This window comes from Procambarus clarkii, chromosome 26 (genome assembly GCF_040958095.1).
Source record: "Procambarus clarkii isolate CNS0578487 chromosome 26, FALCON_Pclarkii_2.0, whole genome shotgun sequence".
NCBI lineage: Eukaryota > Metazoa > Arthropoda > Malacostraca > Decapoda > Cambaridae > Procambarus > Procambarus clarkii.
In genome coordinates, this window is record NC_091175.1 from 5,596,247 (window position 1) to 5,623,728 (window position 27,482).

Consider the following 27,482-nt stretch of genomic DNA (forward strand, 5'->3'; position numbering starts at 1 on the left):
CTAGAGTTATTGATCTAAAGCAAATGACTCTGAATTTCCTGCCCTGGACAGCAGATTCGAACCATAATAGACCTTGAAGTAATGACCCTTGAGTGAAGACTTTACAGAACAACCAATCACACAACCTGTTCAAAACGTTAAAGTTGAAGAGCATTAAAGTAAGGTCAATACTGTCTTTTGTTTATATATTGTCTGGACTCTGGGAGAGGTGCACAGTTGGTTACTTTATTGATAGTCCCGGAACTGAGTTATGAACTACGAGGAAAGGTTAAGATAGCTAAACCTCACGTCCCTGGAAGACAGAAGCGTAATGGGAGACATGATTACTACCTACAAAATTCTCAGAGGAATTGACAGAGTCGTCAAAGACAAACAATTTAACACGGGTAGAACACCAACAAGGGGACACAGGTGGAAACTTAGTACCCAAATGAGCCACAGACATTAAAAAAAAAATCTTCAGTGTCAGAGTAGTTAACAGATGGAATGCATTAGGCAGTGATGTGGTGGAGGCTGACTCCATACACAGTTTCAAATGTAGATATGATAGAGCCCAGTAGGCTTAGGAATCTGTACACCTGTTGATTGACAGTTGAGAGGCGGGACCAAAGAGCCAGAGCTCAACCCCCGCAAGCACAACTAGGTGAATACAACTAGATGAATACACACACACACACACACACACACACACACACACACGGAACAGGAGTCAGGAGACCGAAAGGTCAATACACGATGAACGAAAACTGCCTTCCTATAACGTCTAAAGAAGACCTGTGAGTGGACATAACACCAAACCTAACTCTAGAGGCTCATATAAATAGAAGAACGTCAGCAGCATACTCTACGCTGACAAAAGTCAGACCATCCTTCAGAAACCTGAAAAGGGAGGCTTTTAGATCACTGTATACCGCCTGTGTGAGGCCAGTCTTAGAGTATGCCGCCCCATCCTGGACCCCACATAAAAGAAAACACATCAGGAAGCTCGGAAAGGTACAGGTTTGCAACGAGACTCGTCCCAGAGCTGCAAGGGAGGAGGTACGAAGACAAGCCTAAGGACCTAAGCCTGACGACGCTGAAAATGGAGAGAGAGAGAGGGGGGGGGGAGGACATGATTCAGACGTATAAAATACTTAGAGGTATTGACAGGGTGGAAATAGAAGAAGTGTTTACAATGAATACTGTGTGCTATATGGGACCCTTTCTCACGGTGGGCTACATGGGACTCCCGTCTGTTACTGGGACCTCGGTTATTAAAACCAGAGGAGCCAAAGAAAACATGATCTTGACGTAGTCGATACCTATACACGTAAAGTGGAGAAAACTCAATGTATGGTAGATGGTGCGAGAGCTTCTTTCAATGTCAGGAGAGTCAGAGGAAGGAAGGAATGAAGCCTCGTCTGGAGAGTGGTTTAGTTGTTTGTGATGTAAATGCGTTCCTTTTATGCGCGACGAAGAACAGTAGTGAATGGTGTGAGCCACAGCTCTGTGTCACCCACGGTACACTGCGGGATATGGTGAGGACCTGCTCTACCACACACAGCTGTGACGGGGCTTACAAGTCAATCTACGCACATAGCAAGGTTAGACCTACTGGGATAGACCAGCTGGGAAGGAAGGAAGGAAGGCGGCGGGCTGGCCACTGTGTATACAAGCCCCGGGCGGCGACCTCTGGCGTCAATATCATTCACATATTAGCTTCTCTGTTGACGCGGTAAGACTCCGTGGCCTGGGGCACCCGCACCCTTCCCTTCAGCTCACAGCTGGACGGGAAATTTGTATAAATGATTACGGAAATTGAGGCTGGAGTGTTAAACGCCGCCATGATGACCGTCACCACGTTATCAACCTCCAATCACGGTAAAATACGCCACAATAAACATGTCGGACTGTGACTCATCCCCCCCCCCCTCCGCCCGCCCGTTCGCTAATGCGTGATGAACTGCGGGGGGGGGGGGGGGGGGGGCCGAGGAGGACGCAGGGAGGAAGGGGGGAAGAGGTGTCAGGATGAGCTACTCTAGTCCTAGTGATGAATGGTGCAGGGGAGAGGAGCATTATTTTGGGGTGCTGGTGCACCGTCGGGTGTGGGGTTGGGGAGGAGGGTGGCATAGTCTGGTGTGATGAACAGCTGGTGAGATCACTCACCCGACGCGTGACGCTGGAGGAACGCTTCACTGTGTTCAGCGGCGTGCTGGCATTTCATGACGACTGTTTCAAAACGCTTTTGTTCCATTCCTTGTGATCATCTCCGAGGTGGAGGTTGGCGTCTCAGGGGAGGTGGAGGTTGGCGTCTCAGGGGAGGTGGAGGTTGGCGTGACCGCCGCAGTACTGGGGAGAGCAGCCAGTGTTCGTGTGGTGCGTGAGCTCCGCTCAGTCGTGCTTATATAATCTTCTTCCTAAATGTAATTGAAATCTCACCTCTGCAAATTCTGTCACATCCGCCATATTGGATGGGTTGAACGCTCGATTTTAACGTTGTTGTTGAGGGTGGGAGCCTATATCTGGCTGAGGGTGGTGTTACGACCCTGGGTTCCTCAGTTGGAAACCAGAGGTCAAATTGAGCTATATATATCTGGTTGAGGGTGGGAGTTTATATCTTGTTGAGGGTGGGAGCCTATATCTGGTTGAGGGTGGGAGCCTATATCTGGTTGAGGGTGGGAGCCTATATCTGGTTGAGGGTGGGAGCCTATATCTGGTTGAGGGTGGGAGCCTATATCTGGTTGAGGGTGGGAGCCTATATCTGGTTGAGGGTGGGAGCCTATATCTGGTTGAGGGTGGGAGTCTATATCTGGTTGAGGGTGGGTGCCTATATTTGGTTGAAGGTGGGAGCCTATATCTGGTTGAGGGTGGGGGTCTGTATCTGGTTGAGCATGATAGCTTAGACCAGTTTCAGACTCTGTGATATGATAGCACATACCTGAGTCCTCACTCAGAGGGAGAGACCGTCAACAAGGAAGTCACCTGACGCACATTCAGATAACGCATCCATTGACTTCTCTCCCACAGACGTGAATACCAAAGGCCGCCATCAATGGCGACCTCTTCCCGCCCCGTCATCCAAAACATTGAAATGCTCTCTCCAGTGGACCTCTGGTGTTCATACAGTGTTACCTTATGATTCCTGTTTTATCTATTTTATGGAGTCTATTGTGCATTTCCTGCCACATCCATCGCTATAGAAAGTCCTAATTTTATTGAACATACTTTGGATCTGACTATATAATATCTTCCGTGAATATAAAGAAATCATTCTTCTGAATATTATATTGGTCATCATTCCATCAATATATTATATAAGGCCTGTTAGGTCTGCCTCGACCCCATCAAAGCATTTAGTGCCAAAATGAGTGCCAAATACAAATATGACAGTGCCACACAATAAATGAGTGCTACACAACAATATGACAGTGCTACACAACAATATGACAGTGCTACACAACAATAATAAGTGCTAAACAACAATATGATAGCGCCACGCAACAAAATGACAACACTACACTATAACAGTGCCACACAACAATAACAGTGCCACACAACAATGTGAGGGGTGAGACTGGGGGCGCGACAAACCTTGCCATCGTCAATAAGCTGGTGGCCTGGTAACACTGTCATGCCCAGGACTGACAGACGCCCCGGCCTGGCTCACCCACGTCTTTAATTATGCCCTTACGTGATTCATTGCCTGGTCACCGGCAGGCGCTGCGTGTGCGCTGTTCTTTTCACGTGATAAACGACCCACCGGGATTACCGTGGGTGGTAGCGTGCCGCCCCGCCGTCGGTGTGCAGTCCTCGGTGAGCCGCGGCCGGCCGCGCTCTTGGGGTCAGCCCCACAACTGCCCAAGCAAATCCCTACATAAAAATATATATATATATTTATTCTTGGGATTAAAGTCAGCAATCACATGATTCCGCTTGAGTTTAAGTAACTAAATTTCCTCGAAATTCTTATGTTAAAACTATGAAAGCTGATTTTTTTTTATCCTTGGAATTGCGCATTGTCTCGGAGTAATAAAAAGTTACACTGATACCGTGAATTATGTCCACATGTGGACGAGTCACGTGTTGACTACACACGACGAAGTCCCCAGGCGGGCCACAGCGACTACATACCATATGTGACATCGAAACAGGTTTACTAACTTTATTTACAACGTTCACAACTTCACTTTTCTCCTCTTTAAATTTGAGATATTTTCTTTTTTAACCCGTAGAATTTTCCTCCTAAGAAGTGACCCAGAGCTGTTGTGGAGGGCCCCTTAAGATGTAATCTATAATGAGTCTCCTCCAGCAGGGGCAGACGAGGCTGCGTGAGCGAGGTGTTGGAGGGGGCACGTGTGTGGACGCCCGGCATGGAGGAGCCACGGGGCTCCTCTCTCTCCTCTCAACCTGGCTCCGAGGGGTGAGTGTCTTGTGTCATTCCCACGTTATGTTCTTCTGCGAGCGTGGTGGTGCAAGGACTATGACGACGAGGTGAGTTGGTCCAGAATGCGTTCTGAGAGTAGAACAGAAGATCCGCAAAGTACTATTGGCTCCTACTTAATTCTTACGCTTCCATCCAATGTTTAAGCTCCTACTGGGTGGTAGCGCCAGCCTACCACCCAGTACCAGGCTCCCACCCAGCGCCAGCCTACCACCCAGTACCAGGCTCCCACCCAGCGCCAGCCTACCACCCAATACCAGGCTCCCACCCAGCGCCAGCCTACCACCCAGTACCAGGCTCCCACCCAGCGCCAGCCTACCACCCAATACCAGGCTCCCACCCAGCGCCAGGCTCCCACCCAGCGCCAGCCTACCACCCAATACCAGGCTCCCACCCAGCGCCAGCCTACCACCCAATACCAGGCTCCCATCCAGCGCCAGCCTACCACCCAGTACCAGGCTCCCACCCAGCGCCAGCCTACCACCTAATACCAGGCTTCCACCCAGCGTCAGCCTACCACCCAATACCAGGCTCCCACCCAGCGCCAGCCTACCACCCAATACCAGGCTTCCACCCAGCGCCAGCCTACCACCCAATACCAGACTCCCACCCAGCGCCAGCCTACCACCCAATACCAGGCTCCCACCCAGCGCCAGCCTACCACCCAATACCAGGCTTCCACCCAGCGCCAGCCTACCACCCAATACCAGGCTCCCACCCAGCGCCAGCCTACCACCCAATACCAGACTCCCACCCAGCGCCAGCCTACCACCCAATACCAGGCTCCCACCCGCAACAAAGTTCCCACCTTGCGCCTGGATGCCGTCATGTATAATTACCCAGGGACAAAACAATCATAGGGAGCGAGTGAAATACTAAAATTCATTGTTAATTGACTCCTTAGGACTACATAATATTATACTTAAGTAACAAATATTAAATAAAACAGTAAAGCAAAACAAAAGCAGAATCCATTAATAATGATAGCCACAGAGACGGAGCTTCACTGCAGGACCTCAGCAGCGCTCGGGAAGGTATTCATGGCGCCAAGACAATGGACAGTTCAGCTACGGCAAGATTGCACCTGCCAGAATCATCACACACACCGTTCACTCTCCCATAACAATGGGTTCCTCCCTGGCATACTGCGGTCTCCCCCACTGCTTACAGGACTCACAGTGACAGATGCGCTTCCTTCATGCTGACAGTGTTTTATCACGTGAAAGCAGTGAAGGTGGTGGACGCACATCCTCACACTTCAACTATCGGACAACATGTACATCACACACTGCCTTACCCGTCCTGTACTGGTGTAACTGCTCGACACCGACGGTAGCTCAAAACTCAGCTCCGAAATAGCTCGGTCAGGCAATTAGAGAACCAACCAAATTAAGCTGCCAGCCGTTTATTGTCCTGGGAAAACATCTGACACTGTGTCAGGGTCACAAGCTGTGTCGCACTCTATTTCCCTGCTCCACGCTCCCACCCAACATCAGGCTCCCACCCAACACCACGCTCCCACCCAGCACCACGTCCCCACCCAGCACAAGGCTCCCACCCAACACCACGCTCCTACCTAGCACAAGGCTCCCACCCAACACCACGCTCCCACCCAACACCACGCTCCCACCCAGCACAAGGCTCCCACCCAACACCACGCTCCCACCCAGCACAAGGCTCCCACACAACACCACGCTCCCACCCAGCACGAGGCTCCCACCCAACACCACGCTCCCACCCAGCACAAGGCTCCCACCCAACACCACGCTCCCACCCAGCACAAGGCTCCCACCCGGCACCAGGCTCCGACCAGAGTCAGGTGTAAGGTCTCTCATAGCAAAAGTTGTTCCTCACTACAGAGTCTTGAGGTCGCTCTATGAGTTCCTCTATTGCTCTGTTCCTCAGGTGGCTGAGGCGGCAGTTATCGTCTCTCAGCAGACCTGACCTCTGACCTGAAGGTCGACGGTCCTCTCTCATTAGACACCTACCCTCCCCCCCCACACACCCCCACACCCCGCACACACCAAAATGAGGCAAAGTAAGACTTCGAAAAAACTGCAATAAAAACTTATAATAATATTTTAATTAAAATGAACATAACCACAACTATAATAATAATAATAAATATATTATTATTATTATTATTATTATTATTATTATTATTATTATTATTATTATTATTATTATTGTGAGCTGACCCCCAGCAGTATGAAAGAGCCCCCCCCCCTCGGAGATAGAGGCCGAAGATAGAGCCCCGCGCCATTCTGGAAGTCCCCGACAAGGAAATTGAAAAAAAAATCATCACAAACTCCGTAAAGGAATGTCTCCCGCTGGAGTGGTCTATGGTGTACACGTCACCAGCTCCCCGTACCTTGGGAGACGGAAGCATTATACTGCCGGTGGGAAGCTGAACCATCCTATACTGACAACCACACATACCAAGTTTAGAGTAGACTGTAAACTCCAGGTGGAGGACGCTCCCTTGGGGTATAGTCTACTTTGTCTTGTGTGTACTTACCTGGTTGTGCTTACCCAGTTGTGCTTGCGGGGGTTGAGCTCTGGCTCTTTGGTCCCGCCTCTCAACCGTCAATCAACAGGTGTACAGATTCCTGAGCCTACTGGGTTCTATCATATCTACACTTGAAACTGTGTATGGAGTCAGCCTCCGCCACATAGGGAGGTGGAGGCAGGTGTGTGTGTGTGTGTAGGTGTGTGTTCTCACTTACCTGTACTAACCTAGTTGTGCTTGCAAGGAGGGGGGAGGGGGAAGAGTACTAGCTCCTGGGCTCCTTACTTCCACCTCCCCCCCCCCACCATCCGGCCGCCCAAGCTCCTCTCCGTCTGTCCCTCCCGAGACTAATGTCCGCCTCCCGCCCACAGGTCGCGGGCGGCGCTGGGACGCGTGCGGGCGTACCGCTCTAGGGAGCGTGAGCGCAGGGCCACTGAGCTGGACCAGCTGTGTGCACAGGCCCTCACCGCTCACGCCGGGCTCAGGCTCTACCTCCTGGTCACCATCCCTGAGGCTCCCGACCCCGCTCCGCCCGGGGCTGCTGTTGTGCCCCTCATCACTAACAGAACTGACTGGTTGCAGACCCGCTGGTAACGTCTTGACGCCTGCTGAGACCCACTGGTAACGTCTTGACACCTGTTCAGACCCGCTAGTAACATCTTGACACCTGTTCAGACCCGCTGGTAACGTCTTGACACTTGTTCAGACCCGCTGGTAAACGTCTTGACACTTGTTCAGACCCGCTGGTAAACGTCTTGACACCTGTTCAGAACCGCTGGTAACGTCTTGACGTGACCACTTCAAGACCCTGAACCAACACTGAAACAAGAAGAGAAAATACACAATGTATCTACTGAATCGTGTTCTGAGTATGTACAATTATCTTTACCCATTGATTTGAGTTCTGTCACCTCACCCAAAAACATTTGTGTCATATCACCCCACTCAAAAACTAATATAAGAATGAAACAGAGTATGTAAAAATTGTCTTTGAAAATGTAAGAAGTCGCCTTCACCGAAATGTTTATCATGGTATAGACTAATTATATGGAGTCATATGTGATCATTACATATTTCTCTATAAAATATTACCTCCTCATTGCATGCATTAAATTATATATTTATTTTGGTAATTACACAAGTCAGGAGTAAGTTGGAAACATACAAGAATTAACGAAGCGAAAGACAAGTTACTTTAAAACGCATTTTATTGTTGCCTTGATGTTGAGATATTAGGTTTAAAAGTTACAAATTGTTTGAGTTACCCTAAAATATACCATTTTCTACGAGGCAATGTGGGAGAACGGACTAAGGCTGCTTTTTCATGGGAGGTTTAGTAATTGTTTACACTGACACGTATACTGAGCATTATCGTATTTTGAGTATATTTTAAATTTGCACATATGTTTCCTACACAAGCAAGAGATTAATAAGGAATATATGCATATATTCTATTATTAAGAATATATTTATTAAGAGTATATATTTCGTCGTGACAACAACAAGCTCTGCTGATACCTCCTGACCTGACTCTACACCAGCAACTACAAGCTCTGCTGATACCTCCAGACCTGACTCTGTACCACTCATGACAACAAAACAGTGAATTAAACATTCACCGCATAACATTCTTGAAGCAACGGTATGACAATTTACTTATAACAACGGTATGACAACATGCTCGTAGCAGCGGTACATCTATATTCTAATAACAACAGTATGACAACATACTTGTATTAACGGCATGACAACATTCATGTATCAATGGTACAATACCTGTAGAAGGTTTCTGGAGTTCTACTCCCTGAGCCAGGCCCGAGGCCTGGTGCACTTTTGATAACTTGGTCCGACAGGTTGCTGCTTGGAGCGACCCGCAGGCCCACATATCCACCACAGCCCGGTTGATCCGACACTTCTTGCAAGAACCTGTCCAAGTGCCTCTTGAATACATCTTCGTTCCGGCAATATTTCTTATGCTTGCTGGGAGGGTGTTGAACAGCCGTGGACACCTGATGTTCAGTGCTCTCTGATTGTGCCTATGGCACTTTTACTCTTCACTGGTTTTGTTTTGCATTTACTCCCGAACCTTTCGCTCTAGTATGTTGTTATTCTGCTGTGCAAATTTGGGACCTGGCCCTCCATTATCTTCCATGTTTATATTATTTGGTATCTTTTTCGTCTTCTATCCAGAGAGTACATTTTAAACGTTCTCATAATCCATCCTATCATTTTCCTGGCCGCCGATATATTTATTCGGTTATGTTCGCTCATACACACAGCTGCTGCCGTAGATGATGGTCGACGTGGCAGGTAGAGTGAAGAATTATAGCGAGAGGACCCAATACTGTACCCACGGTGTTGAATAAGAGAGTCTACCCTTCAGCTCTCCACTGACCGATGGTAATCCATGTGTTAGGGGCTGCAATAACGCAATGCTGATAAATCACAGACACGATCTTCAGTGCCCTAGCGCAAGTTGCATCAGTCACTATTTACTTTAAGTATAATAGAACCTCTCCTGGATTACCCAACTAGTATGTCGGAGTACTCCCCTTACTGAGTCCCGTTTTCTGTTTTTAGAGGCGCGAGACACACTGCTCCTCAAAGCCCCCGTTTTCTGTTGGTGAGGCGCGCGGCAGGTAGCGCCACCAACAACGCTCACTCAGGAGTAAAGGAAGAAAACGTTCACCTCCTTCTCACACTGACTCACGCAAACCACCCCCGGTTCGCTATCGCCCAGAAGCTAACACACTTCTGGGGAAATACACACTTGATTGTTCCTCATATGACTGGACAGTTGCTCTCCACATCAGACTCACAATTAACACTGAGTCATTACTGCTCCCACAGCAGCAACGATCAGAGCACACTCGGTTCTTACGGTAACTTGGCCTCACGCTACTGAAGATACACGTCACTCTAATATAGCGATCTTAATACTGCTAATTCGTCAGGCACACACGGGGTCTCTGGCGTCTCCAAAACTGTCGTAGCATCGATTATTTTTTTATTTATTTATATATAAGCAGGTATATTGGGTTTGTGAGGATACATAGCATGGTGTTTACATTCTTGTAAAGCCACTAGTACGCGCAGCGTTTCGGGCAGGTCCTGAATCTAACAGATAATTTTAAGTAGGTAAATTCTAGCAAAATTCATAATGTTAACAGATACATTGTAAGCAAAAAGGGAGAGATTGGTAGATATATTAAAGCACATCGATAGCTCTGATTGATAGCATTGACAGCTTGATTTAACAAAGATTAATAGGCACAATACAGGGGAATAGTTAAATCCTTCTTGTCGATGGACAACTAATCCTCTGAACATCAGCAATAATAACCCTGCGACCCGGTGTCTGGAATAATTACTGGTGTGAGGATAACAGTACGTCAAGACAAGGGTCAAATAGAGTCCTTCCTTCGAGCTCCTGAAAGTGACCTGCTGACCCCCTCAGTGTCCTGACCCGAATCCTCACACAGGGCGCTTCAAGCAGCCTCGGGCGGCTAGCGGATCCTGTGACGTAAATGCCGAATAGGACCATTGAGGAGTAAAGGAACCATAGGTACAATCAGAGAGCACTGTCTGAACATCAGAGGTCCACGGCTGTTCAACACCCTCCAAGCAAGCTTTAGAAATATTGCCAAAACTTAGGTGGATGTATTTAAGAGGCACTTGGATAGGTTCTTGCAAGAAGTGCTGAACTAATCAGGCAGTAGTGAATATGTGGGCCTGCGGGTCCAAGCAACAGCCAGTTGGACTAAGTTATCACAAATCGAGCCTGGTCCCAGGCGGGCTCGGGGAGTAGAAGAACTCCCAGAACCCCATGCACGTATGCTCCTTGCTTATTTCCCTCTCATACCTGCTTTTAAAGTTATGAATTGACTTTCCCTCTACAATCTGCTCCTTTTTGGTCATTCTATTTACTCACTACACTAACGCTAAAAGAAAACTTTCAAAAATCTCTATGACACATCTGAGTCTCAAGGTTCCATCTACTGATGGAAGCTCGAGTCCTTGTGTAACGTGGTCAAGCTTAGTGCTGTCTTCGTACCTCATCCCTCGCCGCTCTGGGGCCAGTCTCGTTACAAACTTGTGCATCATTTCGAGCTTCTTTATGGGCTTTTTAGATGGGGCTCCACGATGGGGCGGCGTACTCTAAGACTGGCCTCACATAGGCAGTCTTCAGTGATCTAGAAGCCTCCTTATTCAACTGTGTGTGTGTGTACTCACCTAATTGTGCTTGCGGGGGTTGAGCTCTAGGTCTTTGGTCCCGCCTCTCAACCGTCAATCAACTGGTGTACAGGTTCCTGAAAAAATCAAGAACTGGGTGCTGGTACAGGTGTGTGTGTGTGTGTGTCGCGTGCACAGAGAGAGAGAGAGAGAGAGAGAGAGAGAGAGAGAGAGAGAGAGAGAGAGAGAGAGAGAGAGAGAGAGAGAGAGAGAGAGAGAGAGAGAGAGAGAGAGAGAGAGAGAGAGAGAGAGAGGGGGGGGGGGGGGGGATGATGTAGACACATGCATCTATATAGAGACACGATGGTTTAAATTTGGTAAATTGGTTTGGGGAATTATTAACGTCCCCTTGAGCATAACTACTGTCATCAGGACGTACAAGCCCGTGGCGGCTGGCTCAGGCAATCTTCATCAGTCACCGCCAATTACAGGCTACAGCCGACTCCCTTAAACCCCCCCCCCCACCTGTGAGTGAGAGGCTCCCTGATCCACCGAGAATTACCACACGCTTAACAAACACCAACACAACTTTAAGGCCACCACTGTCCTCTGCTCCACAAAGATACCTTAACTACAGATAAATATATGTTTATCATCTCATATTATATGCAGCCCCTCGTTCTCATCTCTCTCTCTCTCTCTCTCTGTTTGTTTTTTGTTTTTTAAACTATGTCTAGGGTTCATAAGGGCTGTCAAATGACGTACCCAGTGAAGCTGCAAGCAAGAGTTGTTATCCTACCTCAGATCATCTGAAGCCTACTCCTAGAAACTCATTATTTCATAGGAATGTACTCTGAAACTATCCCATTGGGAACTATCATAGAGGAACTATCATATAAGGAACCTGGATAAACTGCAAGCAAGAGCTGTAATCCTTCCTCAGCCAAGATGAAGCCTACTCCTAGAGGCCCAATTATAACATGAGCCTGTTATATGCGTCAGTAGGAATAGCCTTTTATTCATTAACAACATTAGGTAACAATCATATAAGGAAGAGGATGAGTCTGTAGCCAACTGTGTGCCAGAGTCTTCACGTGGTCAGTTGACCTGATCTCCCGAGTGTCAACCTGTTGGGCCAACCACTTCCAGATGCCAGTCAGACTAGGAGGGGAGGGAATTATCAGGGAAAGCGCCAAGACATTATAATATATAGCACTGGGAAGAGCTCAGGATAAGGATTTGGGATGGGACGGGGGGGGGGGCCGAGGGGAGGAAAGTGAGGGGCAATAAGAGGAAGGTGAGGGGAGAAAGGTAAAGGTTGCAGAGAGGGGCGAGGGGGAGGATGGTGAGGGGAGCGAGGTGTTAGTAAGAGAATATGATAACGGGCTAAAGGTGAGGAAGTGTTCACTTGAGTCTCGTAGATCTCCTACACCCACTCCGACACCCACTGTAACAACTTTGATAGCACATAAAAATGAATCAGGGAACCCACCACCAGAGGTCATCCACAACGACCTCTCTGTCTGACCGAGGCAGGAAACCAGAGCCATTGGCAGCTGTCACGCCATTACCAATAGAGGGCGTTGTCCACGTAACGTCTGATATCAGGGGGGGTTGGGGAGCAGACCCATAGATGGCGCTGGAATTGCAACTACACACTAACGAAGGTGATGGTTCCGTAACACCCGGCAACAAACACACAACCAGGCCACACACACACAACCAGGCCACACACACACAACCGGGCCACCCACACACAACCAGGCCTCGCTCACAACCAGGCCACACACACACACAACCAGGCCACGCTCACAACCAGAGCGTGTGTGTGCTCCACGCAGACACTTAGCGTCAGCTGTTACCCTAATTAAAACGCCATAATTTTCCTGGATCATTCACACACCGGCCCTGTCCCAACCCCCCGCAGGAGAGCTTCCTCGCGCTAGACTGAAAAAAACGCCAGAGGAGAAAGTAAAAAAAAAATCGCATTAATGTTGGTCTGAAGAACGCATCAGGAGGGCTGGTCGACCACCTGGTCGGGGCTCCTGCTGAGGCTGGTCGACCACCTGGTCGGGGCTCCTGCTGAGGCTGGTCGACCACCTGGTCGGGGCTCCTGCTGACACTGGTCGACCACCTCCTCACTACAACACACTCCTCACCGCAACACACTTCACACCTCTGTGTTATAATTGACCTTAGCTCCTGAGTCCGACTCTGATCACAGCACCAAGTATTAGCCGTAATTTGAGCAATTACTTGACTGTCTCTACCAGCCATTCAGTAAGCTTCAGGGTCAGAACCAAAGCGTTTCAGCTCAATGAACACTTCGATGAACTTGAGGCTGCAACTTGTGTGATGTTGGCGTCAAGTTGGTGAAGTCTGCGATAGTGGAAAGTTAGTGATTACCATCTGAGGAGCACCTGACGTAAAATGGAGAGATTTTAGTCATTGGAGTATAATGAGGGTTATATATGGTGGTGTGGTGAAGGTCCATGTGTGGTGGTGTGTGTGGTGAAGGTATATGTGTGGTGGTGTGTGTGGTTAAGGTCCATGTGTTGTGATGTGTGTGGTTAAGGTCCATGTGAGGTGGTGTGTGTGGTTGAGGTCCATGTGAGGTGGTGTGTTACGAACCCGACTACATCGTCGGATTATGGAGTAGCGACTTCAGCGCCATCTGTGAGTCTGCTCCCTAACCCCCACAGTATCGGGCGTAAGGTGAACAGTGCCATCTGGTGGTGGCTGTCTAATACCTGCGCAAGATTCCTGTCTTAGTCAGCCAGAGGAGTCGCTGTGGATGACCTCTGGTGAGGTGGCGACTAGAGATCAGCGCCATCTGTTGTGATATGAGCTGAATGTCAATGCCAGAGTCAGTAAGTGGTATTTCCTAGTTTCACCAGCACCGGCCAGTTTACTGATGACGTGTCTGTATCCACAGAGGCGACGTAGGGCTGCAGTGGAACGGAGACAAGGAGTCTACCCTGGGCAAGCCTAATCTCTCCCTACTTAATTCTGCTTGTCGACTAAGTGAGCCGCCGCCGAAGAGGAACTGTGTGCTTATCTGCTTTCTGCCTGTGGAGTAGCAGTGGAAGAATTCGGTGTATCCCGGGACTGGCTAGAGGGAGAGACGACCGACAGTGAGGTGCTATTGAGGAGCGTTACTAGCCCACCGCTAGAGGCTCCTGCCAGGGGTTAGCTACCCCTGTATTTGTCCGTGTAGTGTCCCCATCAGCGCGAGGCTAAAGTTCTCTGCCAGCACTTGGCTGGAGAAGGGAAGGGAAGGGAACTGTCAGGGAGAAAGCACCAAGCCATTATGACTATATAGCACTGGCAAGGGGTCAGGATAAGGATTTGTGATGGGACGGGAGAAAGGAATGGTGCCCAACTACTTGCACGGTCGGGAATTGAACGCCGACCCGCATAAAGCGAGACCGTCGCTGTATCGTCCACCCAAAGTGGTTGGGCACTTGGCTGGAGAGTGATTGTGGGTATTCACAAGAGGCATCTAGTGATACTGTAGATAGGCTGGCTCATGGCAAGGGGTAGACTCGGTTAGTGTTTCCCAGTACTGGTTGAGGACGGTACTGTGTGTTGAGGAAACACGACATGACAAAGGTTGCATCGCGTTAGCATCGAGGAGCACTTAGTGTCTTATGTGAGAGCGAGACATGTAAATATCACGTGTAGTAATATTCTTTCATTATATATTTTCTATTTAAGGTGATAGGAAAGTGATAATAAGTTAAGTGAATATAGTGCTAAAGGGTGAAGTGTTGTTTTCATTTCAGGTCCCTCCATTTTATTGCTTGCATTACCTAGCCTACTCCTTGATAGCCACTAATGACTTTGGGTCGGATACTAGTACTTTGGGTCATAGATCAAGAACCCAGTTGCGACCCATAGTGGCCATAACATGGTCCCTGTGTGGTGAAGGTCCATGTGAGGTGGTGTGTGTGGTGAAGGTCTATGTGTGGTGGTGTGTGTGGTGGTGAGGGGCCATGTATGGTGACGTGGGAGCTTAAAACATGGTTGTCGAGAGTGTGGGCGTCAGAGGCATGTGTGGTGGCCATGGTGGTGGAAGACGGAGGGTTGGGGGTGGGGTTGTGGTGGTTGGGGGGGGGGGGGGGGGGTTCTGGTTGTGGGTGGGGTGTTGTGTGCGTGGGTGGCACCAACGTGGGTGGTGGGCGGCGCGTGTGCTTGCGCGGTAGGGGCGGCCCGACCTGTTGACTTGCTTCACTGAGAGAGACGGGCAGTGTGTGGCTGGTGGCCGTCGAGACGTGTCGTGTGGTAGTGTGTCGCGTCGCGCCCCTCCTGTCGCTGTAGACACGCCCCCCTCCCCCCCTAGTGTGCGTCGTGTCGCGCGCCCCCCTCCCCCCCACACGCGCCCCCAACCCCCACCCCTCCACCAGGCTACTTCAACCCCCAGCTCTCTGCACTACACTTAAAAGGTAAGTCCTCACCGCAACCGTTGATTACAACCCACCACGACAGGGCACGACCTGCCTGCGTCGTGCCCTGCTCCACGGCAGGCTCTTGCCGTGGCGGGCAGGTAACGAGCCAGCACTGCCGTAGTCCGGGAAAGGAAACTATCGTTACTGGAGGAGACTCAGACCATGAATGGTTAACAGCCACTTGAAGCACGAAGCTGTTCTCATAGTTGGTTCAATACCACCTACCGTGAATGTCTTCTCCCCCCCCCTCCCACCACCCCATGCTCTCTCCCCCCCCCCCTCCCTCCCCTCCTCATGGCGTGATATACCACCTTACCACCCACCAGTCCTGCCCCCACCCCACCACCCCCCCTCTTCACGAACACTATACCCCCCGCCCTCCCCGATAACCCAAACCCTTCATTAGAATATTGCTCTAAAACGGGATACGGGTTACATGATTTTTTTTTTTGTGTGTGTGTGTGTGTGTGTGTGTAACACATTTGCATAATCGTATAGATAAATATTCTTATCTAGAGTTTTCGGTAGAAGTGTAAGTTCTGTAATATTTACCACACACTAAAGTATATGTTTGCCTGAATAGGTACGGTCAAAGTATAAGGTTGGGGTGAAAGTATTAGGCGAGGTGAAAGCAGTTTAAGGTAATGTCTCTATTACTGTTCAAGAGTGTTATACTTTCCAATTCTATTTGAACATAAGAACATAAAAAGAACATGAGAATAAAGGTAACTGAAGAAGGCATATTGGCCCATTCGAAGTACCTCCTATTTATAACCACCCAATCCCATTCATATACATGTCCAACCCACGCTTGAAACAAACGAAGAACCCAACTCCGCCACGTTACACGGTAATTGGTTCCATAAATCAACAACCCTGTTATCGAACCAGTATTTACCCAGGTCTTTCCAAAATCTAAACTTATCTAATTTATACCCATTGTTTCGTGTTCTTGTGTTGATACTTTTATTACCCTATTAATATCCTCTTTGTTATGGCTATTCATCCACTTGTACACTTCTATCATGTCACTCCTAATTCTTTGCCTTTCCTGAGAATGTAATTTAAGCTTTGTTAATCTTCATATGATAGGTTTCTGATTTGGGGGAATAACTGTCACCCTACGCTTGACGCGTTCTAGTGAATTTATATCCATTCTATAGTATGGCGACCAAAACTGAACTGCGTAATCTAAATGGGGCCTAACCAGAGCAAGATAACGCTTCGATTAATAAATCCCAGTGTCCTATTTGCCTTGTTACGAAGCTTTATACAGTGATTTTTTGCTTTTAAATTCTTACTAATCATAACTCCCAGATCCCTTTTGAATCTCAACATCATCTAGCTCGTATCTTGTAACTCTATCATCATTACCTAGCCTCAAAACTTTACATTTATCAGCATTAAATTGCATCTGCCAATCTTTTGACCATTTCAAAACCCTATTTAGATCGACTTGAAGCGACAGTGAGTCTTTTTCCGTGTTTATTTCCCTACCGATTTTTGCATCGTCGGCAAATTTGCAAATATTGCAGCTCAAACCTGAATCTAAATCATTTATATATATTATGAATAATACAGGTCCCAGGACAGAGCCTCGAGGCACTCCACTTATAACATTTTCCCACTCTGACTTAACCCCATTTATACTAACTAAATAGTAATAATACAATTTCCGTTGGTATAGCCATGCTCTAACCCAAATTAATATAGCACCCCCAAAACCGTGAGCCTCAAACTTTTTAATCAGTCTTTCATGTGGCACTGTATCAACAACTTTGCTAACGTCAAGGACCACAACAACACAAACCTTATCACTATCATCTGCCTCAACTATGCTGGAAAAAAATGATAGCAAGTTTGTTAAACATGACCGACAGTTTATAAACCCATTTTGTGAATCATTTATTAATTTATGTTTTTTTCAAGATGAAGACGAATAGTATTTGCAATTATCGATTCTATTTATTCTGTATAAGTAAGAATGGAAATGTTCGTTTGTCCGTAATCGCTAATCTCCGAAAGTTCTTCACCGATTGCTTTGAAATTTTCACACAACGTTCCATTCGCATCCGAGCAGGTTTTTATATACATACTATATAGATGTCACGTCTGTGACGGTAAAAAAAAGGGTAAAACAACATGCTTTTTTTGAAAAACTGTGTTTTCATGTGTGTTTCACGAGAGGGAAATCTTCGAAATCGAAACCGATTTCTTTGAAATTTTGACACAACGTTCTATTCAAATACGCGCGTGTTTTTATATATCTACTATATAGATGCCACTCCTGTAGTTACTTGTAGCGTCTCTCTCGTCTGGGAATATACTGGGGAGAGAGACTTGTAATGTTGTGGTGGTGTGCTCGTCCTGTAGACAACACGTGTTGTGGTGTTATATTTAGTATATTAATATAATTATAATTGCTAATATTATTATTGGATTTGCAAGCAAGAAATGGAGTTCTTCTGCACTGTTATGTACAGAAGAGCGATATGTAGGATATGTAGATGCTAGTATACATTGACCATTGTTGTCATTAGCCACACATGGTCAACGTTTCTGAATTGGTGACGTGCCAATATGTGTTTCACCAGCTTGTTGCTTCACCGCCCTCCGGATAGTGGCGTTTATTCGGCTGATAAAAGTGAGGAAATTGTTGTTCTGGTGCTGAGTAAACGCTTGTCTGGCCGTCACTTTGTTCTCGCCTTGTTCGGTAGTTTGGTCCTGAAGAACGGACTTGTTGAGAAGGTGAACGTTCGGGACGTAATTTATTGTTTTTACCTTTTTATAATTTTCTACTCAATTTTTTTTGTATTGCGAATATTAAATTATTTTTTATGGTAAATTAGGAGTACATAGATGTGGTGAGAGTCGTTGGGAAAGTCTGGGCAAAACATTAGCCGAGAACATCCAAACTTTCTGAGCATAGATCATCAACTCTTGGCTCGGAGTGCTGCTAATTCCTGCAGCCGTGCAGCTCTTTGCTTCTTCATTTGTTTTGTTTTTTAGGAGCGGTATTAACTGGAGCCTTGCGCGTGTGTTTATTATGAGTGTGGACTATTATGAGTTTATTATGAGCTGGAGACTTTCGGCGGCCGTGGAGAAGGTGTACCTGCTGCATGGGTAACAGCTTCTACCCCGTATCAACCTACCCAGGCTTTGTGCCCTGGAGAGGCTACTCCAGACCGATAACCAGAGTGCAACTCTATAGTCTCTTACGACTGATTGATGCCTACTACTACTACTACTACTACTACTAGACTAGCGCAGAGACTTCCATTGACGGACTCTAGTCTTAAACCATGAACTATAGTAAACAATTTATTATTACAATGAATGGAAACTTGCTGTAAACATTGTATTTGTTCTGGTGTTATTGCGATCACCAGAACAATAACACAGAGCCACTCGTGTTATTGGTTCTTGTCAGCAGTTGACCAGGAGGGTGGTTGAGGGGGGGTTGTAAACCATGGTCTGAACGTCCACTATTAACACCGGGAAGATGGTCCTGGTCGACGGGCTCCTGTCCTCTCACCAGGAACTGTTAGGGTGTACACTCTACCAGTCATAAGGTATACCAGTCTCAGGGTACACTCTACCAGTCATAAGGTATACCAGCCTCGTGGTACACTCTACCAGTCATAAGGTATACCTGCCTCGTGGTACACTCTACCAGTCATAAGGTATACCAGCCTCGTGGTACACTCTACCAGTCATAAGGTATACCAGTCTCAGGATACACTACCAGTCACAAAAGTTGTCACTATATCAGACAACCAAAAGTTGTCACTGTATCTGTAATATGTTGCAAAGCCAGTACTCCAGTGCCAGACACTGGAGTACTGGTACTGGTGGCACTCGTCGCCTCTCAGGCCACCAGCGTTAAACTGGTGTCAGGAGGAGGCGCGAGGCCCAACATGCCCCCCAGGGTGGTGGCGGCGAGGCACAACATGCCCCCCAGGGTGGTGGCGGCGAGGCCCAGCATGCCCCCCAGGGTGGTGGCGGCGAGGCCCAACATGCCCCCAGGGTGGTGGCGGCGAGGCATACACGCGGCGAGAATCACTTCACACAAGACATCAGCAACACGAGGAAACGATCAATACTTCACTAACTTTGAGAGCGGTTGGGATTCCTTCAAGCGGGTGATTCCGTCGTCGTCGTGTGTCACGGGGCCTCGGCCCGGTCTCCTCCGCTGGGTGTATGTGTTGACGGCCACGACGACGAGGATAATACTGCATATTATCCTGCGTACCTGCTGCTGCTGCTTCTCCCTTCCCACAGTGGTCCCTCACCCTACCCACAGTGGTCGTGGGCCACCCACACGCCCTGGGCCACCCACACAAACACATGGAGATGTGTGTCCGTGTTCCACAGGGTGTTCCACAGGGGTGTTCCACAGCGTGTTCCTCAGCGTGTTCCTTAGGGTGTTCCACCAAGGTGATGAGGCTGTGAACGGCACCAGAAGCAGTCAGCCCATCAAGATGTTGGTGTCGGCGCGAAATCGTTTAAGACGTTTATAAAAGACAAACCATAATATCTATCTGTGCTTTGTGTTCTGAAAAAACTTTTGAATTTACCGGTAACTGGTGAGTACACGAGACATCACCGGTATCTGAACCATGGAACAATTCCCCGGTGTAGAGACACGAGGCTGAGAGCCCTTGGAGGCTCAAGTATTGACGAGCTTAGCCAACACCTTTTCTTCATATAAAGCACTCGGTACTTGTGTCTCAAGAGTCAGGAGTGTTTAATGGTCTTGGGACTTTGGACGGCCACTATAGTGCCCGTCCAAACTGGTGTACGTGTTGACCTTCACTTTCTTGTGTGTGGGGGCGTCGCCTCCTTCGCCCACACTGATGGGGCTGCAAGTGTCGGCCTCCTTAGATACAAATTGGGTAGCCGCTCCCCCCCTTCCCCAGGAGACAGTGCTGGGGGGGGGGCGGCTGTCTCCCAGCCCATTGCAGGTGGAGGGGGGGCCCGGCCGCCGCTTTAACTAGGTGCTTCTAAATTTCAGTGTGTTAGAGCGGACTTCAAGTTGTGTAACTTTAAACACATTGTGGTCCAGGGGTCAAGGCGGCGCGTCTGGGGAGACTCAGGACGCTGGTTCGATCCCCCCCCCCCCTCCCCCGTCTTGCCCCCAAGATCGTCTCACGTCTCACATTATTGTAATTTACTGCAACACAATAACAAGAGAGCCAGGGGCCAGGTACGACTCTCTGGTCTAGTAAACTCCAGTATGACCTTTTCAAGTTAATTTTTTTAACCTTTTAACGATCACAATTTATGGACCTTTCTTTTGACGATCACAAAATTCACCAATTAAAAAAAATCTAAAAAAAAATTCTAGGCATAATAAATCTATAGAAGCCAAAGGAACTGACTAGAATTCCAGAGCAAAAAATGTCGTTCCGTTAAATGATACAGTTTAACTTTTCGTTTGTTAACGACCTTTGTCGTTGATCGTTCCAGGTTAAACGTTGTACAGAGCTCAGAATTCCTGTCTGTTTGTGGCGTCTAAATTGTGTTGACCTAATCTGCAACCACGACACCCTGGGGGGCACCAGCTGGAAGATCACGTCACCCTGACGGCCAGCTGGATGATCACAACACACTGGGGGGCCAGCTAGAAGATCACTGTACGCTTGGGACCTAAGACTGATATAATGAGATCTTAGAATACCAGCTGTTAAACCAGATTTAGAGACAAACAGGCAGACAGGCAGACAGGCAGACCGGCAGACCGGCAGACCGGCAGACAGGCAGACAGACCTAGAGGAAGGTAACGAGAAGACGATACAATGCTAACATTCCGTTTGTTGATCTTCACCATTTTCTCTCATTAAGGTGAGGAGAGACTCAAGCAGCCTGGGTGTCGACGCTCACGGTCGCTCAGGACCCGCACCAAGGCTGTAGCCCTCGGCGCCTGCGCGTGCTCAAGCAGCTGTCCTGAGCGCTGTTTCCATCTGCGCGTGCTCAAGCACCAGTCCTGTGCGCTGTTCCCACCTTCCTCGCATCCTTTAAAATGTTTGGAAACAACTTCTGAGTGTTTTATATTTTGCGTTTAAGAGTCGTAAAAGTGTGTTAATATATATCGCCTTAATTACGGGAGACATTCTTGAGTGGGAACAATATATGCGAGCTGGTAGAACGAGGCGCGTGTCGAGGCCTCCAGGGGCTCGTCTTATAGGCTCGTTGGTCTTGTACGAGCCTATTAAATGTTCACTTTCGTTCGTGGTTGTTGTTGTTGTTGTTGTTAAAGGTTCGCTACTTGGAACAAAAGTTTCAAGTAGCACGGGCTATGGTGAGCCCAAAGCGTGTGTGTATATGTGTTGAGTATGTGTGTGTGTATGTGTTATGTTCGTGCGTTGTTGAGAGCCGCCATTGACGGGGACAAATGTGCACCTGCTCAACGCTCATGCTACCAGAAGATCAGTGCTCATGTTCCCGCTTGAGAGTACAACCGCTCAGGCCTTAATTATACATTTTAATATTTATAATTTAATAATTGAGAGCCTTAAGTACACATAAATGTCAATAACGAGCCATAAAATGTTAATATAAAATCACTAAGATAAGTGGGCACCTTGTAAGTGGTGTTAACTACTTGTGACGAGCAGGGAACACTGAGCAATTGTTACCTTAATTATGGGCAGGGTAGTTAGGTGCTGAGGGGGGGGGGGCCTGACGAGGCTGCAACACTGGTATTGTAGAGCTCAGTTTTGTTGTAGAGCTTAGTGGTGTTGTAGAGCTTAGTGGTGTTGTAGAGCTTAGTTACTGAAGGGTACCCAGACGTTGGCCAGGCTGGCACATGCTGCTATCATTGTTCTCCGGATGTTGGCCTCTGTTAGAAGTAAACTAAAGTTTACTTAGGTTATCTCTCCTTCAGAAGTGAGAAGTTTCCTTCCCCTCATGTTGTTCTGTACATGAGGCCTTCTTGCTCCACTGAGTAAACCTACACTACCTGATGCCAACCAATAATATAATGACACATGTGTCATTATACGTCCCGCCACACTCACGAGTGGCGGGAACTCTGCTTCAAACTCTGCTTCAAAACTCTGTTACTTGATGGATGAGCGAGGGAAGGTCAAGTCCCTCACACTGACGCACTACCAAGTACCATTCTGCTGGTGGAGCCTGAAGGGTTAGTGAAGGGGTCCTATCGCTACTGTCGTGGGGTTCTGCTGAAGGTGTCTGACGGGGAGATTAAAGAGGTGGGAGTGCGGCTGGTGGTGGGGGCGAGTGATGTCTGGCCCTTCCTAGACTTAGTGAAATGTGGCGACGAGAAACCGAAGACTTTTTCTTGAGATTCTTCAATATATTATTGAATGTTCAGGTGTTATAGACTCGTTAGAACTGTCTCATCAGGAGCCTTACAGTTACTTTATTCTCTCGTGTTCTTGAGTAGAATAAAGTAGAAATATATATATATTATATATTATATATATATATTATATATATATATATTAGTATATTTTGGTAGCAGTCTTTCCTGTAGACATATATTATTAAATATGACCGAAAAAGTAAGATTAATAATTCTAACACGAATTTTCTCAATCTTTCGTACATTACGCTTCACTGTTGGAGGTAAATCAAAAAACCACTTCTCCAAAATTCATTTTTATTTCTAGTCTGACGCGACACGGGCGCGTTTCGTAAAACTTATTACATTTTCAAAGACTTCACAAATACACAACTGATTAGAACTTACGTCTCTCTGATATTATATCTACATTTGAGTGAGGTGGGAAGGATGATGTGGCATTAACACAAGACAGAACAGGGGATATTAATAGGGTATTAAAAGTATCAACACAAGACAGAACAGAAACAATGGGTATTGAATAGAAGTGTTTGTAGAAAGCCTATTGGTCCATATTTCTTGATGCTTCTATATTGGAGCGGAGTCTTGAGGTGGGTAGAATATAGTTGTGCAATAATTGGCTGTTGATTGCTGGTGTTGACTTCTTGATGTGTAGTGCCTCGCAAACATCAAGCCGCCTGCTATCGCTGTATCTATCGATGATTTCTGTGTTGTTTACTAGGATTTCTCTGGCGATGGTTTGGTTATGGGAAGAGATTATATGTTCCTTAATGGAGCCCTGTTGCTTATGCATCGTTAAACGCCTAGAAAGAGATGTTGTTGTCTTGCCTATATACTGGGTTTTTTGGAGCTTACAGTCCCCAAGTGGGCATTTGAAGGCATAGACGACGTTAGTCTCTTTTAAAGCGTTCTGTTTTGTGTCTGGAGAGTTTCTCATGAGTAGGCTGGCCGTTTTTCTGGTTTTATAGTAAATCGTCAGTTGTATCCTCTGATTTTTGTCTGTAGGGATAACGTTTCTATTAACAATATCTTTCAGGACCCTTTCCTCCGTTTTATGAGCTGTGGAAAAGAAGTTCCTGTAAAATAGTCTAATAGGGGGTATAGGTGTTGTGTTAGTTGTCTCTTCAGAGGTTGCATGGCTTTTCACTTTCCTTCTTATGATGTCTTCGATGAAACCATTGGAGAAGCCGTTATTGACTAGAACCTGCCTTACCCTACAGAGTTCTTCGTCGACTTGCTTCCATTCTGAGCTGTGGCTGAGAGCACGGTCGACGTATGCGTTAACAACACTCCTCTTGTACCTGTCGGGGCAGTCGCTGTTGGCATAGCATATGTTGGCATCGCTGTATATATATATATATATATATATATATATATATAATATAAATTTTAACCTGTTCTCAAATAAGACATTATATTATTGTTTTTTTACTATTCCTGCTGTGTCATTTTGTATTTAATACTTCCGTCTACCGCAAATATTTACAATTCTCATTACTGCAAATATATTATGTTTTCCGAAGTCGGTGGGACATATACGATTAGTGAGGCGTCAAACTACCCTATTCGAACAGTTTTAAAGATTCATGGTATTAAGTATTTAGTTAATTTTTAAAACACAATTTTTTTTATAAATAATGAGACGAGCACAGCGTTTTGTACTCCCCCCTCCCCCCCAACGTCACCTGGCTTACCCCCCAACGTCACCTGGCTTACCCCCCAACGTCACCTGGCTTACCCTCCAACATCACCTGGCTTACCCCCCAACGTCACCTGGCTTACCCCCCAACATCACCTGGCTTACCCCCCAACGTTACCTGGCTTACCCTCCATATCTCCTTTTGGGGTTGATGAGTCTCCTGCATTCATCAACCAGATTACTCTCACATGGGTTAGCACTGGCGCGATGTGGTAGAAAATTGACCTGATTGGAACTGCGTTAGTTGATGGTGGTGGTGACTGGGAGGTACTGGCTTCTCTCTCTCTCTCGGGAGGGAGGGATGTGGGCAGAGAGAGAGAGAGAGGAGAAAGAATGGAGGGCGAAGGAAGAAAGACAGGAGAGAAAAGAAAACGAGAGAGAAATGAGAGAAAGAGAGAGAGAGAATGGAGAGTTAAATGACAGAGTAAGGTGCGTTTAATAAGAGAAAAATGAGATTAAACGAGAGAGAAAGGAGAGAGAATGTAATGCTAGGTGTAAGTACATATGGTCCTCATAGCTTAGCATCTGTTCTAATTGACTCTCAAATGGCAGTAGTTGAGTCTGAGGATAATCCACCAGTGTTTAATACTGTATAACTTTCACATTTATTGTATTCAGAGAATTTATTTTAATCGTTTAATACCAGATTTTTCATTCGATAAAAGCCTCTTCACTGATAAACCTTATCACCATTTTCATTATGTTCGATAAAAGAGGTCACTCTTGAGTGAGACAGATCATTGGCAGCCAATCAGATTAGCAGCCAATCAGACTTCAGATTTTTAATGTAAAAGCATCGGCAGCTCCATAAGTCATTCCCTCTCGCTGAATTACTCATTATTAAGGTTTAATAATGTATATATATATATGTATATAATATCAATATACATATGTGCAGTATTGACGAACATGACAATCTGAGTAACTGTAAATTAAAGAAACAAATAAGGCGGGCATTATTGACAGCAGGTTGACGGTGAGTGGTGGTGGTGGACGGTGAGTGGTGGTGGTGGACGGTGAGTGGTGGTGGTGGACGGTGAGTGGTGGTGGTGAACGGGTAGTGGTGGTGGTGGACGGTGAGTAGTGGTGGTGAACGGGTAGTGGTGGTGGTGGACGGTGAGTGGTGGTGGTGGATGGTGAGTGGTGGTGGTGGATGGTGAGTGGTGGTGGTGGACGGTGAGTGGTGGTGGTGGACGGTGAGTGGTGGTGGTGGACGGTGAGTGGTGGTGGTGGACGGTGAGTGGTGGTGGTGGACGGTGAGTGGTGGTGGTGGACGGTGAGTGGTGGTGGTGGACGGGGAGTAGTGGTGGACGGGGAGTGGTGGTGGACGGGGAGTGGTGGTGGACGGGGAGTAGTGGTGGACGGGGAGTGGTGGTGAACATTTGCATGTATCGACCAGACGGAGCAAGTTCCGCCACACACCTGCCCCCCTGTCCGTCCTCACCTACCTGTCCAACACAACCTCACCTACCTGTCCACCACAGCCACCCAACCTCACCTACAGATCCCTGGTGGCCAACTAACGTATTTACTCCTCTACTTCTTGCTACTTATACTGCTGTTTACCTCGTTACTTAAGGGAGCTTCTTTTTGTGTTGTTAAATTGGGAGCATTACGGTGCACATCTGTTGAAGGCGATTGTTGACATGTGGGGGGGGGAGTTTTGCTCCTGGAGACTTCAGACCTTGTGTCCCGCCTCTGGCCCGCCTCTGGCCCGCCTCTGGCCCGCCCTGTGGTCAGGAGACGCAATAGACAATGCAATATTCGGGAAGCACTGTATCGCGTGCAGCCTGTACATGTCTGGGCACCTTGCTGCCCTGGAGGCTGGTGCCCTGGAGGCTGGTGCCGTCAGTGTAGCCTCATCCATCGTCAGTGTAGCCTCATCCATCGTCAGTGTAGCCTCAACCATCGTCAGTGTAGCCTCAACCATCGTCAGTGTAGCCTCAACCATCGTCAGTGTAGCCTCAACCATCGTCAGTGTAGCCTCAACCATCGTCAGTGTAGCCTCAACCATCGTCAGTGTAGCCTCAACCATCGTCAGTGTAGCCTCAACCATCGTCAGTGTAGCCTCAACCATCGTCAGTGTAGCCTCAACCATCGTCAGTATAGCCTCAACCATCGTCAGTGTAGCCTCAACCATCGTCAGTATAGCCTCAACCTTCGCCAGTATAGCCTCAACCTTCGCCAGTATAGCTTCAACCATCGTCAGTATAGCCTCAACCATCGTCAGTGTAGCCTCAACCATCGTCAGTGTAGCCTCAACCATCGTCAGTGTAGCCTCAACCATCGTCAGTATAGCCTCAACCATCGTCAGTGTAGCCTCAACCATCGTCAGTATAGCCTCAACCTTCGCCAGTATAGCCTCAACCTTCGCCAGTATAGCTTCAACCATCGTCAGTATAGCCTCAACCATCGTCAGTGTAGCCTCAACCATCGTCAGTGTAGCCTCAACCATCGTCAGTATAGCCTCAACCATCGTCAGTGTAGCCTCAACCATCGTCAGTATAGCCTCAACCTTCGCCAGTATAGCCTCAACCTTCGCCAGTATAGCCTCAACCTTCGCCAGTATAGCTTCAACCATCGTCAGTATAGCCTCAACCATCGTCAGTGTAGCCTCAACCATCGTCAGTGTAGCCTCAACCATCGTCAGTGTAACCTGAACCGTCTTAGTGAAGCCACAAAATGTCCTTTGCTCTGCTGTGAATAGTTCTGTTTTTTTCATAATATTGAGAGCGCTGATTTAAATTGATTTAGGTTGCGGTATTTGTGGGTTATTAATAATGAATGTTGGACTTGTACGTGTAAGGTGAGGACGGGGCGCCCAGGGGCACAGTCCTCACCACGTCCTCCGCACGAGGAGGAAACATTATCACAGCTTCGTGAAACTTCGTGAAACTGTTGGTTAC

At 47.5% G+C, this 27,482-nt stretch overlaps 2 protein-coding genes across 2 annotated transcripts in view; both read left to right on the forward strand.

Moving 5' to 3' along the window:
- Positions 1-15,387: 15,387 nt before the first annotated feature.
- Positions 15,388-27,482, forward strand: part of LOC123756696 (solute carrier family 7 member 14) — a 115,493-nt gene continuing 103,398 nt past the window's right edge. The window contains exon 1 of the mRNA XM_045739940.2: positions 15,388-15,547. The gene's annotated coding sequence lies outside the window, so the exon portion shown is untranslated. The remainder of the gene's footprint in view (positions 15,548-27,482) is intronic.
- LOC138368696 (uncharacterized) lies at positions 26,373-27,236 on the forward strand. The gene has a single exon (XM_069331416.1). The coding sequence runs from the start codon at positions 26,373-26,375 to the stop codon at positions 27,234-27,236; it is 864 nt and encodes a 287-aa protein (XP_069187517.1).

What these genes read in the sequence shown, in the direction of transcription:
- LOC138368696 (XM_069331416.1), top strand. Translation starts at nt 26,373, where the DNA reads ATGTCTGGGCACCTTGCTGCCCTGGAGGCTGGTGCCCTGGAGGCTGGT.